Source organism: Chelonia mydas, chromosome 24 (genome assembly GCF_015237465.2).
Source record: "Chelonia mydas isolate rCheMyd1 chromosome 24, rCheMyd1.pri.v2, whole genome shotgun sequence".
Lineage (NCBI taxonomy): Eukaryota > Metazoa > Chordata > Testudines > Cheloniidae > Chelonia > Chelonia mydas.
In genome coordinates, this window is record NC_051264.2 from 11,003,497 (window position 1) to 11,023,371 (window position 19,875).

General features: G+C 50.2%; 1 protein-coding gene across 3 annotated transcripts; it reads left to right on the plus strand.

Annotated features, from left to right (window-relative positions):
* Positions 1-269: 269 nt before the first annotated feature.
* On the plus strand, positions 270-19,404 carry SDHC (succinate dehydrogenase complex subunit C). Of its 3 annotated transcripts, none has more exons than XM_037882954.2 (6): positions 270-384; positions 8,264-8,320; positions 10,028-10,129; positions 11,117-11,178; positions 15,066-15,229; positions 18,382-19,404. In XM_037882954.2, the coding sequence occupies exons 1-6, from the start codon at positions 365-367 to the stop codon at positions 18,484-18,486; spliced, it is 510 nt and encodes a 169-aa protein (XP_037738882.1). In that variant the 5' UTR covers positions 270-364; the 3' UTR covers positions 18,487-19,404. The 3 variants fall into 3 exon arrangements, with proteins under 3 accessions (XP_037738882.1, XP_043391014.1, XP_037738883.1); XM_037882955.2 differs by lacking the exon at positions 270-384 and adding an exon at positions 5,844-7,999; XM_043535079.1 differs by lacking the exon at positions 270-384 and having other exon boundaries at positions 2,316-8,320.
* The last annotated feature ends 471 nt before the right edge of the window (positions 19,405-19,875 follow it).

A 19,875-nucleotide genomic window follows, 5' to 3' on the forward strand; every position in this document is an offset into this window, starting at 1 on the left:
AGCCCCCGGGCAAACAGGGCTGACGCCGCCACGGGGCTGGGGGCCCGCGAGACAGGGAGCGGGGGGTTAACGGGCGCGGCATCAAGCCCAGCGACCTGCCCGGGGCCCGGAGCGGGGCCTGAGCGGGGAGCAGGACCCAGGCGTCCCGCCTCCCAGCGCCGCCCGGCCCCGCTCCAGGGAGACGCGCAGCGGCGCGCAGCGGCCCGCAACGGGCGGGGAGGGACCCCCGGGGCTGCCAGGCGCCCCGGCCGGGGGGGTTGAACGGCCGCTGGGAGAGGAGACCCCGCCCCGCCGGGAGCGGAAGTAGGGCGGGACACGTGCCTTGTGCGTCTGAGGTCACTTCCGGACCTTGGGGCGTTTCAGAATGGCGGCCTCTTTGTTGAGGTGACATCTGGGAGAGGGGGGAGCAATGGGGGCGGGGGAGGCTGGAGACCTGGAGAGTGTGAGGGGCGCTCGGGGGGCGGGGAGGCTGGAGACCTGGAGAGAGTGAGGGGCGCTCGGGGGGCGGGGAGGCTGGAGACCTGGAGAGTGTGAGGGGCGCTCGAGGGGCCGGGAGGCTGGAGACCTGGAGAGTGTGAGGGGCGCTCGGGGGGCGGGGAGGTTGGAGACCTGGAGAGTGTGAGGGGCGCTCGGGGGGCGGGGAGGCTGGAGACCTGGAGAGTGTGAGGGGCGCTCGGGGGGCCGGGAGGCTGGAGACCTGGAGAGTGTGAGGGGCGCTCGAGGGGCGGGGAGGCTGGAGACCTGGAGAGTGTGAGGGGCGCTCGGGGAGCGGGGGGCGGGGAGGCTGGAGACCTGGAGAGTGTGAGGGGGGAGCGGGGAGGCTGGAGACCTGGAGAGTGTGAGGGGCGCTCGGGGGGGCGGGGAGGCTGGAGACCTGGAGAGTGTGAGGGGCGCTCGAGGGGCGGGGAGGCTGGAGACCTGGAGAGTGTGAGGGGCGCTCGGGGAGCGGGGGGCGGGGAGGCTGGAGACCTGGAGAGTGTGAGGGGGGAGCGGGGAGGCTGGAGACCTGGAGAGTGTGAGGGGCGCTCGGGGGGCGGGGAGGCTGGAGACCTGGAGAGTGTGAGGGGCGCTCGAGGGGCGGGGAGGCTGGAGACCTGGAGAGTGCGAGGGGCGCTTGGGGAGCGGGGGCGGGGAGGCTGAAGACCTGGAGAGAGTGAGGGGCGCTCGAGGGGCGGGGAGGCTGGAGACCTGGAGAGTGTGAGGGGCGGGGAGGCTGGAGACCTGGAGAGTGTGAGGGGCGCTCGAGGGGCGGGGAGGCTGGAGACCTGGAGAGTGCGAGGGGCGCTTGGGGAGCGGGGGCGGGGAGGCTGAAGACCTGGAGAGAGTGAGGGGCGCTCGGGGGGGAGAGGCGATGCGGGGAGGGGGGAGAGGAAGGGGCGGCCTGGGGGAGATGGCGGGTGGGCCGGTGGCTGCCTGTGATGTGGCTGTGCTTCCGCTGTTGGAGAGCTCGGGGCAGCGCTGGGAGCCTGCCCCTGGCTTCTCCCTGTCACCTACGGTAGTGCTGCGCCTGGCCAAGGCAATGGCCTCCGTGACCTGCAGTGAAGCCTGACCAACTCCCGCTGTCACGGAGAGATTGTGATAGTCTTGTCTTAAAAACAGAGCCCTGGAAGGGCAGGGGATTCTGCGGTGTTAATAAGCAAAAGATCCTGAAGGTCCCTAAACAGCATCATCAGTTCCCCTCACTCGTGTGGCATAGGGAGGGCTCAGGTAGACAGACATTTGTGGTCACGTTGCACTGTCTAATGGATCTAAGCTGCCCATGCCTGGGTAGACTGACCCTGCATCTTAGAACTGTGAGTCCGGGCTTGTGTTGACACAAACGTGCAGCTTTAACTGTTCTAGTGTAGGCAATGTGGTGTGAACTACCTCAGTGTGACACACTTATACCGGTGTAACTTATCCCCATACAGGAAGGGGAATAACTTGTCCCCGTATAAGAGAGATAAGGTGGGTGAGATGATAACTTTTCCTGGACCAGCTCTGCTGGTGAGAGAGAGGACCTTTGGAGTGTACAGAGAGCTCTTTTTCAGGCTTCACCCACCTTGGTCCCAGGATATTAGGCAACACAGCTACAATAACCCAGTATAAGACACCTTTATATGAGTATAACTTCATCCCCACTAGGGGTTGGACCAGTATAATTATTTTGGCCTTTTTCATTGGTCATAAATTAGGAAAAAAAAAACAAATACCCAACAGATCCTGCAAAAGACAAGCACTTTTCCTCATTTAGATCGCCTTTAAATGTATCACAGCATAGTAGTAACCAGCACAGGGTAGGTAGCTGAGCAACAGGTATATCTGTGACTGGTTTCTCATTTATTGCCACTGCTGCAGTCACTGTGTGGCAGAATGATGACGTACCTTTGTCAGTGTCATATGGAATGGGTAAAGCCCTACCAAATTCTTGGTCCATTTTGGTCAATTTTACGGTCATAGGATTTTAAAAATTGTAAATGTCATGATTTCAGATATTTAAATTTGAAATTTTATGGTGGTGTAACTGTAGGGGTCCTGCCCCTATAGGTGCTGTGTGTGTGGTTTTTTTTTTTCTTCAAAAGTTATTGGGGGGTCGTGGTATTGCCACCCTTACTTTTGCGCAGCTACTGGCAGTGGTGCTGCCTTCAGAGCTTGGTGGCCGGAGAGTGGCTGCTACTGGCTGGGAGTAGAAGTAAGGATGGAATGGTATGGTATGGTATGGTATAGCCACCTTACTTCTGTGCTGCTGCCTTCAGAGCTGGGCCCTTGGCCAGCAGCCGCCAATCTCCGGCTGCCTAGCTCTGAAGGCAGCAGCACAGAAATAAGGGTGGCAATACTGCGACCCCCCCCCCCCCACCCCCTTTTGGATCGGGACCCTCAGTTTGAGAAATGCTGGTTTCCCCCGTGAAATCTGTATAGTAGAGAGTAAAAGTACACAAAAGACCAGATTTCATGGTCCGTGACACGTTCTTCATGGCTGTGAATTTGGTATGGCCCTAGGAATGGGTTTTTGATGTTCGTATGGGTTCTAGTAGACAGGAGTTCTGGTTTTCTCTAGCAGACAAAGGTTGATCTCACCATAGTCTGTGGCTGTATCTCAATATGTTGCTGTTGAGTAAAGGAATATTGTGTCCAGTTTTGATGTCCCTGCTTGAGAAAGGCTGTTGAAAATTTGGAAAAAATTCAAAGAAGAGCCACAAGAGTGATCTGAGTGCTGGAAAGCTTGCCTTACAGTGGAAGACTAAAGGTTTTTAATCTGTTTAGTTTATTGGAGAGAAGGTTAAGAGGTGACTTGAGCATGGTCTAGAACTCTTCTTCAGCTATCCCTCGATGCAATGATGATGTCTGCCAAAGGTGTTCATTGATGGGGTTTTTAAGTGGCTGAGGAGCCCAATTCGTGCCCTGCATATTTTCCCACAGAAGTGACAGGTGAAATCTTGGAGGAGATATAGTTGTTGCCTGGAGTGTTGTGCCATTTCTTTCCTCCTTTGTCGCTTCTCTGTCTCATGAGCAAGTCTGTTCTCAAAGTGGGCTGTGGCTTGGTGTATAGTTTGTTGCCTCTGTGTTCAAGTCCTCCCAGTTTGTTGGATTGATGCCTCCCTTTTTAAGGTGTACTTTCAGTATGTCCTTGAAGTGCTTCTGCTTCCCTCCATGATCCCTTCTTCTCTGGCTTAACTGAGAGAAGAGTAGTTGCTTTGGGAGACAAGTGTCAGGCATATGTACACAGTGACCAGCCCAGCAGAGTTGATGTTTCATGACCTGTGCTTCTACACTGCTGATGTTGGCTGCAGAGAGAATGCTGATGTTAGTGTGTCGGTCTTTCCGGCTGATCCTGAGAATCCTCCTGAGGCAGTGCTGCTGGAACCACTCCATCTGCTTGAGATGTTGTTTGTAGGTTACCCAGGTCTCTGATCCATAGAGAAGGGTGGGGATGACAACTGCCTTGTAAACCAAGATCTTGGTACCTGTTTGTAGATCCCTATAATTGAAGACTCGTTTGAGTAGTCTTCCAAAGAATGTGCTAGCACAGCGGATCCTGTATTCGATTTCTGTGTCAATGCTAGCTGTTTGGGAGAAGTGGCTGCCAAGGTATGGAAAATGGTCCACTTTTTCCAGGGATTCTCTGCTAATGGTAATTTGTGGAGTACGAAGAGTAGTTTGTGCAGGTGAGGGTTGGTAGAATACCTTGGTTTTCCTGATATTAAGAGAGAGACCCAAGCTGTAATAGGCATCTGCAAAAAGATTTAGGGTGCTTTGCAGGTCGGCCTCTGTGTCATCCTTCCACACACAATCATCTGCATACTGAATCAGTGATGCCAATTCTCGGGATCTTAAATTTTGTTTGGAGACATAGGAGATTGAGGAGTTTGCCATTCATATGATACTCAATCCCGATTCCGTCAGGAAAGCCGTCGCAGATGAGACTCAGGATCATGGCAGGGTAAATGGAGAAGAGTGTTGGAGCAATGACACAGCCCTGCTTGACACCAGTGCGAATGATGAATGGTTCGGTCTCTGAGCCGTTGCACAGAATGGTGGCAGTCATCCCATCATAGAGTAGTCTGATGGAAATAATTTTCTGTGCACAGCCAAACCTACACAGCACCATCCATAGGGCAACATGATTGATAGAGTCAAAGGCCTTGGTTAGGTTGATGAATGCCATGAGTAGTTCCTGGTGTTGCTCTCTGCATTTCTCCTGAATCTGTCATGCCACAAATATCATGTTGGTTGTGCCTCAGGATGGCTTGAAGCCACACTGTGGTTCGGGGAGGAGTTCCTCGGCAAGGGGGAGGAGGTGGTTTAATAGGATCCGAGCAAAGATCTGCCCTGTGACGGAGAGGAGGGCAATACCTCTGTAGTTCCTGCACAAAGATTTGTCCCCTTTCTTTAATATTGTAACAATGTTGGCATTAAAGTCATGTGGAATTTCTTCACAGGTCCAGATTTTGTCAAGGAATTGGCAAAGTTTGTGCTGGGGCATTGTTCTACCAGCTTTAAAAACCTCAGCTGGGATGCTGTCTGGGCCTGGTGATTATTTTTATCTGGGTGATGGCATACTGTAATTCCTCAGAGGATGGGAAACTCTCTAACTTACCTGACAACATCATTGACATTCAAGAGCACTGGGATCAACTTAAAAATACTATTCACAGTGCATGTGCTGAAACTATAGGATATTCCACTCATCGGCACCAAGACTGGTTTGACAAAAACAACAAGGAAATCGTAGCATTAATTCAGCAGAAAAGAAATGCATTCTGTAACTGGCAAAATGATTCCTCTAACCAACAAAAATATGAGACCTATCATCTGTTCAAAGCCAAAGTCCAAAGGAGGCTACATGACATCAAAAACAGGTGGTGGCAAGAGAAGGTCTTCTGAGATCCAGGGTTTCGTAGACCAGGATGACATGAGAAGCTTCTTTCAAGCAACAAAAGCTCTATATGGGCCAAGCTCCAAAGGCCCAACCCCCTTTCATTCCCAGGATGGCTCCACCCTCCTCAAGGACAATGCAGCCATCAAACAATGCTGGAAGGAGCACTTTGAGAGTCACTAAACTGTGAATCCATGGTCTCTGAAGACACCATTGAGTTCATTCCACAACACACAGCAATGGAATACCTTGCTGATTCCCCCATCTTCTGAGGTCTATAACTACCAGTGCAGGGAGAAGATGTACTATTAGAGGGCTCTTTATTCTCCCTCTTGAGTTACTTATACACTTTTCTCACTGCAATCAAGGTTAATAAAGGTGGTGTTTTTTTCTAGATATTTTCTTACCTTTTTTGTTTTAAAAGACAGTTTAGGCTTGGTGTGGTGTGGATGGAAAGAAACGTGCTGGCTTGGGTGGAGAGCTTTCTGAGGTGTGCAGAGACTCCATTCCGGTCACAGAAGCCACAGGCAGCTCTAAGTGAGCAGCCAAGGTCTGATTCATCAGTTCCCTGCGCTTTGCACAGTAGATTGCACTCCTGTCATTCTGATTTTTTCTCAGTGGCATTCTAAACTCACTGTAGCACTTTGAAACAATTCCACAAAGTGTAGGACAATGGTAAATTGGCCCCTGGATGTGCATAGACTAAGCCCAGATATTAAAATAGAAGCAACTTGCCCATGCGTGTATTTATTGTGACATTTGTGTTGGATTACATGGGTGCATTTTAATGTGCTCTCTGATGACGGTCTCTGCACATGTGCTAAGGCTAACATACCCCCTTCCCCTGCTGATAAATAAATTTTTCTAACTGGCTTTCTGTCTGCATCCCCCAAAACTGTCGGATGCACTCCTAATTTTTTTTATCCATGGTACATATATGACCCCAATTATTGTAATGTCTGAGCACTTCACAATCTTTAATGTGTTTATCCTCAACCTCCTGTGAGGCAAGGTAGGGCTGTTATCCCCTTTATTCAGATGGGGACCTAAGGCACAGAAACTGCATGACTTGCCCAAGGTCATACAGGGAGTCTGTGGCAGAGCAGGGAATCCTGAATCCCTGCTTGCTTCCTAATGTCTGGATCCTCCTTCCTCCCCTCATTGCAGAATTGTCAGATTTGTTTAGCTGTGTTCCTTGTTCAGTTTGCCTCCAGCTTCCAGAAAAATCTTCCACTGACAGAAGCTGGAGAGAGATGAGGGGAGGAATCTGGCCATGCAGGAAGCCCCCAGCCTAAACGTGTGTTGTGGTTGTAATTGCCGTTGTCATTACCATAGCTCCATAATGAAAAGCACTGCAGACAACTGCATTGGGAACCGAGCATGGAGCAATCGTAAACTAGATTAACCCAGACAGTACTTATATTAATAGGGGGCAGTGAATTGATCTTGGGAGACAGGCGGTTCTGAATTGCTAATGCTGGCTCTGCCAGCTAACTCACAGTATGACCTTGGTTGAGTCATTGAACGAATGTGTGTTCTTTCCCTTCTTTGTTGTTTTATTTTGAATTGCAGGAAAGCCTAGGGGCCCCAGGCATGGACCATGGCCCTGTTGTGCTAGGTGCTGTACAAACACAATAAAAAGAAGGTCCCTGCACTAAAGACTAAGTAAATTGTAAAACAAGGCTGATCCTCGGAGTGCAGAGCCGTCAGCCCGGTCATTTTGTGTACTCGGTCTTTTTTTTATTTTAAATCTGTTGTCTTCTGCCATCTGTGTAGACGGTGTCCAGGAGCCAGAGCTTCGATTTATGTAAATGTTTATAGCTTAGTTGAGGTCAATGGAGCTATGATGCCCTGTTGAGGGTCTGGCCCCCAGGTGTTTTTACCGCTGTGTCCTCAGGTCTGCTGGCGGATGGTTAAAAATGCCAGTGCTGTGTTTACCAACTGGTGTTAATGAAACAGTGGGAGATTTCCTGAGATGCTGGAGCAGATGCAGTCTGCATGCATCTGAGGGTTAATTAATGTTTGTCAGTGTGCTATAGATGAAAGTACAGAGTGTTGTTATACACTTAATTCTAATCATGTCACCAGGAAATGAAGTCTTTTGTGCCTTGTCCTTGACAGTAATTGAGGAGAGAGAGTGGATGCTGTAGATTCCAACCCACATCTGCAAACTCTTGAGCTGTGGCTGGATTGGAGGCCTGGCTCTGCCCCTCTTGCTGGAGAAATGCCCTTGAATGTCAGTCACAATTCCTGCAATTGATCTGTAGAGAATGGCTCCCACTGCTTTGGGGACCATAAAAACCTTATTTATCTCCCACCTCCAGTGTTGATGTGCCTGAAATACTGCGTGTGTTGGGCCATGACATTGACCTGCCTTCTTGCTAACACTCAGAGAATAACGAATGGCAAGGGTGAAACAATATAATGAAAAAGAGCTTTTAGGAGGAAAGCTGGTGATCTCTTTATTTCAGAGGCTTGAAGAGTTGTAGTCTGAACCAGCTCTTTTCATACTGCTTGGCAGGCATGCCTTTCTGGGACATTTACCACCCAGTCCTGATAATTGCTTCTCCTGAGAGTGAAGAATGGCCTGCATCAGCCTCGCTGTTAGTGCAGAGTACTGTTGATGCCTGTCTTATTAGCAAGGTATTACAGCTCAGTATGGTAATTACAGGGTATCATAAAGAGAGAACTCTTAGTTAGACTCTCCAAACTCTGCCCAACAGCTATGCTCAGCGTTACAAGTGTTAAAAATAATTCCTCCTCTCCCAGATTCACTCTTAAAACATCAGGCATTGCACTGTGGTCTCCTCTGCTCCTGGTTATAAAAATGCCCCTGTATTGTGTGTATTTTTCCCTTTCTGTGTCTATCCGACATTCACAGAGCTCTTTCCGTCTTCTTTTTTGCAGACATGTGGGTCAGCGTTGCCTGTGGACTCGGCTCAGCCCCAGCCTTTCTATGCGACAGTGAGTTTTGAGGTTTTATTGAGAGTAAAGGGATTAATTCCTTTCTCCCTAAGGGATCCGTTCTAAGACTTCACTGCGTGTGCATGTTCTACCTGCTTATTAATTCTAACCATTCAGATATCTGGCAGGTGCCATGTTTTGGCAGGGTATTTACTATGTCATTACGTGATAAATATGTGGCTAGTTAAATAACCTGCAGGTGTTTCTTTTGTGAGGTAATAATTGTGTCCTGGAATAAAATAAACTCCTGGGTGGAGGCTGGGGTGTGTTTTAGTCCTGGGCTTGTCTGATATTGAATGAGTCAATGATGAATATGTACAGACACAGCTGGATTAGAATAGTGTAACTGGAATAAAAGCAGGCTCACTTTAGAAGGTGCTTTGGGATAGCATTGATCGGGATTTGCATGCCGCACAGGTGCACCAGTGAGTATGTTGCATCCCTGTGCTTTGCCCGTCACTGCTGTCATTCTGTGTAAGCTGCAGTGCAGTGTACGCAGTAACTTTATACCTGACAAAGGTACGATTAACAGAAACCCTCCCGTGCTCCATGCAAGCTGCACAGCTGGGCTCGGTGGGGGGTGGGGGAAGCTGTTTTTTGTTTTCTTTTTGCTAAATTGGGCTGTAAGAGTAATTGCTGAGTTATCTCAGGAACATGAAATTACAAGGTCTTTCTTTGGTACAATGTGCAATTACCATGGCAGTAAAGGGCAGATTGCATGGTATCAGCATTATATAATGTTATCAGATAGCTAATAGTCAGATTCGACTGTGGATGGTGCTTTTCAAGTTGGGAGAGCTAGGGAAATCAGTGTGGAACTGAGCACAGCACTGTCTCACCATCCGAAGTTTTATTATGAAATGCTTAGAGCTGCCACTGACTCTCTCACTTCCTGTTTTTCGAGAGATCCATGCTGCATTACTGCAGTCGAGACCAGCAGAGGTGTTTGAGCCGGCAGCTTTTGTGAGGGGTTCTAGTTTGGAACTCTCCCTCCACCCACAAGTCCACCAGGGCCCAGTTTTGTTACCCTTCCAAACACATTGTGAAGCCTATCTTTCCCCTTTTGGTTAAGGCTGTTGAGGAGGGTGGGTTGACGTGGCTAAATGTATGGGCACTCCTTGTTAAAGTTGTAATTTTGAAGTTGTGGGCTTGGTGCCCAGACCACTGGATGGCACCTATAGATGGATTTAATAATTTTAATAAATAAATACTCCTCTGAGCAGGGAATGGAGGAGATGAGTTCATGTCAGTAGCCTGCTTCCCTGGCATCGCCATTCTCACTCATGGCCTCACTGCACCTTCCTTGGGCTTCATGCAGACCTGATGTCATGTTTATTCCGCCCTTTAGTTCTTTTTCTAGGTGCTGACTTGCAGGGCAGCTATGAGCTGGCCCCATTTTCAGAACTGTGCCCATGGTTCAGATAGTTTTCCTGTTTCAGGATAAAACTGCAAAGAGCAAAAAGCTGCTCAGTGGGAGGGGCATTGTGTGTGGACTGTTTGACTTGTGCTGATGTGGAGATGGGTGAGCTGTGTCCCACGGGATGTACCAGTCCTGCAAGGTGAAATGCTCCTCTAGTGTTGCCCTGTGGACCTGGTACAGCCCTGCTTAGACAGTGATGTTCCACGGGCACAGGGTAAATCTGAGTCACTTAATTCTGTTGCTCTTCCTTTTACTTCTCTGACTTCCTGCCTCTCCTTTTGTTCTAGCGTGGTCCCCATGGGAACAGCAGCGAAGGAGGAGATGGCTCAATTTTGCGATAAAAACACCCAGTCAAACCGTCCCATGTCCCCTCATATCACCATCTACAAGTAAGAACTCCAGAGGCGTCTGCATCTCTGGGGGTTACATCCCAGAGTCTGGCAAAGAGCTTAACCCTCATCATCCTCCCCTTCATTGGAAAGAACTCTGTATGTTCCCTTTAGTCATCAGGGAACACTTGCCTTGTGGTTAAGGCAGAGAAGTGGGAGACCTGGATGTATTTCTAGCTCAGTCATAGACATTCTGAGACCTTGAGCAGCGGAGTGTTACTTTCCCACCTGTGACAGTTTCTTCATCTCTGCAATGGTAATAATGAAACTGCCCCACCTCAAGGGGTTGTGAGCCCTAGTTAATGTCTTCAGAACCCTCTGACGTCCTCGATGGAAGGCGCTAGACTGGGTCAAAGGATTATTCCCCCAAAAACCTTGAGTCCAAAGGGTGTTAGGGTGACCTGAGGCACAGGAAGGGGATCATGTGAGGCCACCAGAGCACACCTCCTCAGTGATCTGATTCTCTTGTGGTGAATTTCCTGTTGTGTTGGGATTTTTCTCACTTCTGTATATGTGTCTGGGAGCCTGAATCCTGGCCTGTCCCTCTGAATTGACGGCAGCCTTGCACTCTCCCCCCCCCCCCCCCCCCCCCCCCCCCCCATCCTCCCTCCCAGCAAACATGGGCTTTCTCCCTCCCAGGATTCCTGCCAGTGGGGTTTGTCATTCCTGAGCCACCCCTGCAAATTCCCCGCCCATTTTCCTTTCCTTCTGGCTAGATTCCTTGAATAATTCTGACTGCAGAAATACACAGCCAGCAGCACAGAGCTGTCTGGGAACAGATCGGTCATGCCTCTGCCTCTGCGCCCCTTCTCAACAGGTTTATGTGAGTTCCCAGTGCCCAGCCTGTCCTTCATCCTCACATTACCTCAAGCCTCTCTCTAGACAACCTCACCTCTAGCATGCTTCAGACACCCCAGATGTGCTGTTTGCATATCACCCACACTCGAGGAGTGGCTCATCTTTCTGACGAGGTCTATTGTTTTGCAGGTGGTCTCTGCCCATGTTGATGTCCATCGCCCACCGTGGCACTGGTGTTGCAATGAGTGCAGGTGTGTGATTCTCTGCCTCAGGTACCTTTGGGAGTAGACGGGCTGTGGTCAGCATCAGTATAGAGAGCTTTAATTCGCAGTCGCTAATTCTGATACAACTTGACTTTTATTCTGTTGATTACCTTCTCTCTCCTTGTCCTCAAGGCAAGGAGTTGGAGTGTCTCGGCTGTAGTTGCCATAGCTGGGATCTGTAATGGGCTGTACTGACTGCACAAATAAATACCCATTGCTCCTAATTTCATTCTTTTCCTTCTGCAAGCTTTGTCTTGCCACATACACTGGTAGAGCCCTGCGCGGATACACAATTTATATCCGCGGATATCTGCGGAGTTGCAGGGCTCTAGTGACGATGAGCGAGACCAGCAGGGCCTTGGCCAGGGACTGGGCCAGGAACCGCAGCGGCGAAAGCAGCAGCATGTTGAGCCACTGCTCCCAGAAGCCAGTATCCAGCCCGGGCAGATCCTCTGGTGTGGCTGTACCGCCCCCAGCCCTGATCATTAGGGTAAGCACAAGGCTCACCGGCAGCTGTCCCTGGTCATGCTAGTGTGTGCAAGTGGCTTGCACGCTCCTGTCCCTTCCACCAGCAGTGCGGGTCTCCTGTCTGGGAGCATGCGAGCCGCTTGCACACACTAGTGAGACGAGGGATAGCTGCCGGTGGGACCAGGGATAGCTGCTGGTGAGCCTGGTGCCTGCCCCAGTGGGCAGGGCTGGGGTGGTACAGCCTCCACCTCAGAGCTGCCCTGGCTTGTCGCTGGCTCCTGCAAGTAGCAGCCCGACATGCTGCTGCTTTCACCGCTGCAGTTCAGGGCCTGGTCACTGGCCATGGTCCTGCTGGTCTCGCTCGTTGTCGCTAGAGCCCTGCAGCTCCGCGGATATCCACTTTGTATCTGCGGATATAAATTGTGTATCCGTGCAGGGCCCTATACACCAGTGTCCAGACTCCTGTACGTTGTCAGACCCGGTGCCCTGCACATGTGTGCCATATGTAAGTAGAACCCTTCCTGGGAAAGTCAAGGAGGCAGCATTTTCTTTTGGTTAGAGCATGGGGGACTGGGAGTTGGAAAACCTGCATTCTGGTCTGAAATCTGCCACTCCCTTGCCTGAAAATCGCAGAGCAAGTGACTTACCCTCCCAGGGCCTCACTTTTTGTCTGTGGGGACTGACTCACTCTTGTGGCTCTCACATGGGGTGCAGTAGTTTAAATGCAAAGTGGTGTTCGCTTTCGCTTTGCCATGGCTTCCTGTTAAAGGGCCGCTGCCCCAAGCAAGAACCCCTGTCTGAGGAAGCCACTCATCAGGTATGAATTGAAAGAGCAAGTTCAGATTCAAATGGGTTTTCTAAGCTTTCTGCAGGTATTTATTATTTGTATTACTGTAGTGCCTTGGAGCCTTAGTCATGGATCAAGATCCCATTGGTGTAGATCCTATATAGACATAGCAGCTGCCTCCCAGTTAGGGCCCCCTACAGAAACCCTGATAATGCACACTGGGTGGGGGAATAGGTGGCACCAGGATTGGGGCCACTAAACGATGTCCAGACAGATAATTTGATCTTGTGCCATTTAACCAAAACACTAATGTTGAAACCTTAACCGTCTTTCTGACCCTCATTCTCCTAAGGCCTTTCCCTCTTTTTTTGTGACTCAGTACCAAATTTAACTCTGGTCTTTGTGGTGTGCTGCTGTGGGAGCAAAATGATCAGGAAGGAAAGGGAGAAAGTGAGGGGCTGATAAGGATAACTTCACTAGCCCTCCCCCTCTAACTTCTAAAGCTGGCCCTGGAACGTGGGGAATGTCTTTGGGGAGGCGCAACACCCCCACCCCCCCACCCCACACACACTTGATTTCCACAAGGTGGGTGGAATCTGAAATGAAATCCACAGCAAAGCTTGTGTCACAGGACCAGAAAACTCTGTTTTTGCCAGTGGGGGAGTTTAACTAAAGCTTATATAAAAATGGCACTAGAAACCTTGGTGCTGCTTCCAGATGGACTCATTAGACAGAGTTGCTTGTTTGAAGGGGGTCTAGTGTAAGTTGGGCCTCAAGGCTTGAACTGACCATATGTTCCCTGCCTCCCTCTTGGCTTTCACTGAGTTAAACCCCAGAATTGCTAATCTGTGCAGCTAGGCATTATTGTCTCACAGTAGAAAAGCTGAAGGTCCAGCCAGGTGCCAGATGTCAGCAGCATGAGCCGCAGAGTCTGAATTCAGTTACTGAAATGAGTTACAATGAGCACAGCAGTGTTTAATCTGATGTGAGTGCTTGCTGCAGATCACTCTGTTATATCAGCGCAATTTATCTCCTTGCTGGATCTTGTAAGCCCAGCGGGTTTATTCCCTAGTGCCCTTTGAGTTAGCCCATGTGCCCTTCTCTGTAATACTATACCAGGAGGAGTGACACCCACTGTGCCAGGCAGAGAGGTGGTTTGTCAACATGGCCCAAGCCTTGCGGTCCTGTTGGTCATCTTCCCCAGCCCAAAGCTACTGACTTCCCAGAGGGCTGGGAAATGCCTGCCCTTCTGTGTGGGGTGCTTGGCCAGCAGCCAGTGTGCTATCGGACCTGCTAGTTGTTGTTCAAGCTCTCAGAGTTGCCATTGCCTGTAAAAGAGGATTTATTACTCACTTGCAAAACGAGCCCTCCATTGACCTCTGCCATGGGAACAGCAAGAGGCCTTCTCCCCAGGCCTTTAGAATCCAAAGGGTAACCCCACACTGGCTGCACTGTCTCACCAGACAGATGTGCAGCCAACAAAATGGAACGGAGCAGGGAGCTCTGCTTTCACTGGCCAGGCCAGTAATTACATGAGCACTTGATTCCTGCACTTTCTCAAGGCAAACACAGAGGCCATTGAAACCACGAATGGCTGAGCTGGGAAGCAGCTAGTTGGCTTAGAGGCACTGGCACTGCTGCTGATAGAGCTGCTTAAGCCCGCGTACCAGAGGAGAGCAATCGGGCTCCACTGAATCACGGCTTGGCTAGCTCTTCTCTCTTTCATCACTCCCGTTCTTTTGGCAGCACCATCTGTAAAAAGCCTCTTGGCCTAGAAATGACAGAAGCTGCCACCACTTCTCCAGCTAGGATGCTCACTTACGTCAAGCCGTCTCTTTGTGTGCCAGCCTCTTCACTGATGTCTGCACATGCCATTGGGCAGCTGGGCCTGGCTCCTGCTAAACTGTCTGTTTGGTTAGTGATTGGCGAGTGCATATTTTTGTCCTATTTTGGACTCTAGAGGACTTTCTGGTGGAGCTCCTCTCTTACAGTTCAGACCTTGAGGGGATCCTCTGAAACTTGCATTCCCAGATAGTTTGGCTTATGCGCTAAGGCCCCGATTCTGCAAATGCTTGAGTGTGTCACTGTGCTCTGAGGAATAGTCACTGGGGGCCACTTGCATGAGTCTGGTTACTCCCATACTTCAGTGTTGGCAGGACTGGGGCCAACAGTAAGGTTCTTAATAGCCTTGTTGACTTCAGGGGGTAATACTGTGGTAACAAAGTGACCTCACACCTTGTATTCTGTTACTATTTATTTAGCAAAGCTGAGACTGTGACTGGAATTGTTCTTAAAGGCGTAAGTGTGTCAGAGCAAAAAGTGACCTCTCCTGCAATAATCACCTAAAAGTAACTCTCCTTCCATCTCCTCACTATGACATGCAGAATTGAAGGCCGCTCCCTGTGGGAGCTGTGCTGTACTGATACAGAGGAACCAGGAGAGTGGGAGAAGAAGCTGGCTCATTTTGTGGAGAGTTAGCACTGGCTTTTCAGGCCTCAGGAATAGAAGTCCCTGGCTCTCAGCTGGGGAGTGCTGATTCTCTTGCAGGGCTTTCTGTTTCCTGGCTTTCTCTTTCCTAACACTGGCAGCTGGTTTGACTTGTGGGTTCTTTCTTTTCCAGGGGTGTCTCTCTTTGGCCTGGCTGCCTTGATTCTCCCGGAACAGTTCCCCTATTACTTGGCATTTGTGAAGTCACTCAGTCTGGGGCCTGCTCTTATCTACTCTGCTAAGTTTGCCTTGGCTTTCCCCCTCACCTACCACACGTGGAACGGAATCCGACACCTTGTGAGTAGCCTTGATGGAGCTGCATGTATGTGTCTGTCTAAGGTGCAGGGGTTTGGGTGGGCATCTGGGGTAATACTTTCAGAAGTGCCTAAGTCCCATTTCCCAATGTGACTTAAGTCACTTTGGCACTCCTGAAAGTGTAACCTTTTGTTTAATATCCCCAGCTTGTAATGTCATTGTCCTGTGATGATGTGAGATCTTCCAAAATGACTGTTTTTCAGTGTCAATATCAGCTCACAATAGCCATGTTCTATTATATATTAATATTATATTACATCTGTCTGTGATCTATTTTAGTCCCTTTATAGAAACCAGCCCTTAATATTTGCCCTGGGCTGAAACTTGGAAAACTGTCTCAGTGAAGGAGAACTTTGCAGATTTAAAAAAACAGCTGAAGAGAATATTGGCTCCGCAATGTAGGAACAAGATGTGCTGCAGATAACGATTGTCTTGTGTTTCTGTAACTTCAAATATGTTTAGTTTTACAAAATCAAAATTGCAGAGGCAGCTGGCTCATAGTGTGACCTGATCCCTTCTGCTTTAGGGGAAGTGTGGCTCAGGGAGTGCTGCACTTCAAACATGGATTTGTGCTGCGCACGTTGGGTGCCCACTGTATTCTCATCTTGGTGGCATAAGTATTGATTCCCAGAGTTTGTATCTTGCTTCTGGTATTACCAGATGCTTATGATGAAAGAAACCCATCATGCACCAGGCAGAGCTGTCCCTGTAGTGATCAGTGGCACCCTGAGGAGTGAGGTGAGGGGGCTTTGTAAATCCCGCAGCTGGAGAGACTGGTTGACCCTGGTATGGCTGACACTGCTGCAAACATTGTTCATTTTGCAGCCTGCCAAGAATTCCAGATCAGATCTGCGAACATGAGGCCTGGCCCAGGGCTCCAGCATTGATCCAGCTGGCTGAGCCCCATTTGCTCATGGACTTGCTGTCAACCAAATAGAACAAGCCTTAACAATCATCTCATTAGGGCCTTTGAGTCAAATGTGGGTTGAAAGACTGTAACTGTGTATTTACATAAAAAAGGCAATGAAACTGCCTCCAAATCCATGTTAAAATAACCAGCAGTGCTGACAGCTGGCCAGGCTGATGGCTACATTGCACAAATGTGGGTCAGGGAACGGTTAATGCTTACATTGTTAGGTGTTGCATTTCCTTGAATAAACTGCAGTGCTGTGGGGGTGTGTGTGTGTGTGTGTGCGTGTGCATGCACTCCGGTCGCTCCACTGCTGGAGAGCTGGTTATTGTTGTACCTGGGCCTACATTCAGACCTGTTATCACAGCACTAGCAACATAAACCAAAAACGCTGCCAGCTTAGGGTGAAATTCCCAGCTCTCTCCACCCTTAACTTAGACTTTTAGTGCATTGGTACATATTCTGATCACCTGATAGCACCTGTATGTGATACGGAGCAGTCCTACATTGGCCAGGGCTAGCAGCAGACTGAATGACCAACTAGGTCCATGTCTGACACTGTGGTGATTGACTCAGACCCCATATACAGAGGCACAATCAGAGAGATATTAAGACAATGAGGAAAATGACTCCTGAATGCTGCGTTCCCTGTCTTTGCGGGGATGGGGCTGACTGCATGGGTGGCTGGGTTAGGTGCAGTGCTGCTCTCTGGTAAAATTCCCCACTGGAGAAGGGAGATGCCTCCTGTGACTGATTTTGGCTCTCCTGTGGAGCTCCTTGGCGTAATACTGAGTGGGGTCAGGAAGTTCCCATGTACAGAGGGACAGTTGAGGCACAGAGCGACTATTACATCCAGTGTTTTCTGGAGTGTGGACTAACTGTGGTTGCCCACTCTGAGACATCTGGGGCCTGATTTTTCCAGTGGTGTCTCCATTAGATTTTCGTTTAGAGCTGAGGCTACCTCACACCTTTGAAAACCAGGACATTCTTGGGTTGATCACCCAGCATCCGTGGATGCTTAGAAAGTTTATGCCTAAGTAACTAGCACAAAGTCATACAGGTAGTCAGTGGCAGAACTGGGAACAGACAAGATGGTCTGCCTTGTCTGTTGCTGCCTGCCACCTCAGTGCATTACTGATGGGTAAGGCTAAGTTTTAGTCAGGGGTATTTTAAAGTCATGGGCAGTAAACAAAAATTCACAGCCAGTGACTTTTACTAAAAATACCCGCGACTAAAATTTGGATGCGGAGGGGGCTTCCCAGCAGCCTAATGAGTGCTGGGGTAGTGCGGGTGGCGGTGCCCTGCATGCTGCCTCTGCTGCCCCTGCAGCTCCCATTGGCCGCGGTTCCCCACCAATGGGAACTCCGAAGCCAGTGCTCTGGGCAGAGGCCTCGCACAGAACTGCCTGGCCATACCTCTGCCTAGCAGCTGAGCGTGGGGCATGTCGCAGCTTCCGGGGAGCCCCCCAGGTAAGCGCCACCCAGAGCCTGTCACATGCCCCAACCCCCTGCCCCGTCCCACACCCAAACTCTTCTGGTGCTGCAGGGGTCAGTGGCCTGAGACTGCCCCAGCAGTGGCTGGTGCGGCTGGCGCAGGGGCTGTCTGAGCTGCCCCTGAGCCAGGTGCACCAGCCGCTGCAGAAGTCACAAAGGTCACGGAAAGTCACAGAATCCGTGACCTCTGTGACAAACTCGCAGACTTACTGATCACCAGTCAGAAACCAGCTGGAACCAGCTTCGCTGGGACAGGGTTTGTCATTTGTGTGATGAACAAGTCACTGTAGCTAACTCCACAGGGCATTATCAAAGGTTGCTCATTTCTGTTGGGTCATCTAGGCCATTCCCAGGATGATCCTGGGCAGCGGCATCTCTAGTGCTCTGTCCAGTCTAAGTGCCGGGGCTCGCACTGCCCCTGTGCGCAGCCTGCACCCTTCACCCTAGAGACTCCTACAGATCTTGTGATAGGCTCAACTGCCCCTTCCTCACTTGGGCAGTTCTGAGCACCCGACTGCAAATGGGAGGGAGTGCAGAGAACACACTACTCCAAGTGGGATCTCCACAGCTCCCTAGCCAGAGGGGCTGTTCCCTTCTCTGGCTTGTTCTTTGCATATTTTCTGCAATGCACTGATGGCCCTGGCTTTGGGGTTCGGTTGCAGACTGTATGAGTGCCCCCGTGTGATGCCCTGATTCTTTGCTGAGTGTGTCTCTGTTCTCTTTGTCTCTAGATGTGGGACATGGGAAAAGGATTTAAGATTCCCCAAATCTACCAGTCTGGAGTCCTGGTCCTGGTCTTGACCCTGCTTTCCTCTGCTGGACTCGCAGCCATGTGAAGGCGCCTCCCTCCTGAAGGCCCTCCCTTCTCCTACAAGGATTTGATTCATCTGGTGATCTGGTCCAGACAGAGCTCAGTGTGTATATGGGGGGAGGGCAGGAGGGACTAGAGACTCCTAGATAACTAAATTGTTGAGGCAAGATGGTGCTTTCCCTCTTTGTAAAGCATGTGAATGATCAGAGTTTGCTTATTACTAGCCCTGAGTGATGTGCTGTCTCCAGCTATCCTAGCCCAGCGAGATCTCAGAACACCCGTCCAGAATGCCCCCAGCAGGAGTCCCAGTCTAGGATGTTCAAGACTCTAGGTAGCCACAAGCAGCTGGTAACTGGCAGCTGATTCGCAGTTGATTCTTATCCACCTAGAGCATGCTCAGAGCTGCCTTTCTTAATTAATTGCTGTTCTTTCAAACTAACTCTGGTTCACTTGCTTTCTGCTCTGCCCTGAAGCTTGAGACAATACTGGCACTGTGTGCCCCCTCACTGGGCCTGAGGGGGGTTGGGGGAGGAGACGCGAGTGCCTCTAGCTTAGTGTATGTGTGTAGGCTCACATAGAAGACAACTCTCCCTATTGATGCTGGCGCTGGGTCTAGGGCAAGCACAGACTGAGCCGCCGACGCCAGCGCCCATGATGCTAGCAAGGGGAATAAGGAATTTGACGCTGTCCTGGGTAAAATGCCTAACTGCTGGAATCTGGCTTTCTGCTGCAGTCAGCATCCTGTGGGCTTTACAGTGGGGAGAGGGGTAGCCTGTAGTGGGCCCAGTGCTTGGGGGTTGGGCGTGTTGAGTTCAAAGCGCTCTCTGCAGCAGCTCACAACTCTTCCAGCAGATGAAGGATAAGCACCCGTATATTTTTGGAGTCTTCAATCAAATGTTTTTTTTTTTTTTCCTCTGAAAATAAATCTGTTCTTTGAACCTTTTGGATGACTGCCAGTGCCATGGTCTCCCCCTCACTGTGCACTGTCACTCCGGCACGTGTGTTTGTAACAGACCCACCCTTCCCGGTAAAGCAGGCTTGCTCTTTCACACCGCACGCTGGCAGCTGAGTTGTTGTTACAGATTTTCAAATGAGCTGCCACTTCGGCTTTTCAATAGACTCTCTAATGAAACATCTGAAATCTGAACAGACATATGGAGTATTTACCCTGAGAAGATGGAGAATGTTGTGTTCTCTTCAGAGAAGCAGCGCAGAGGTGTGTGATGTGACTTGGGAGTCAGGGCCCTTTAATTTCACGTTATGGAGCTCATAGTGACTGGCTGCCCCTTGGGTATGTAGTTGAGGAACCTGATACTGTGGGCCTGCACCCCATGGTCATTTACACTGATGTGAAATGCTCCTGGCTCAGTATGGTAGCATTTCAAACACAGTCCGTGCTCGCTTTGTGCTAGGG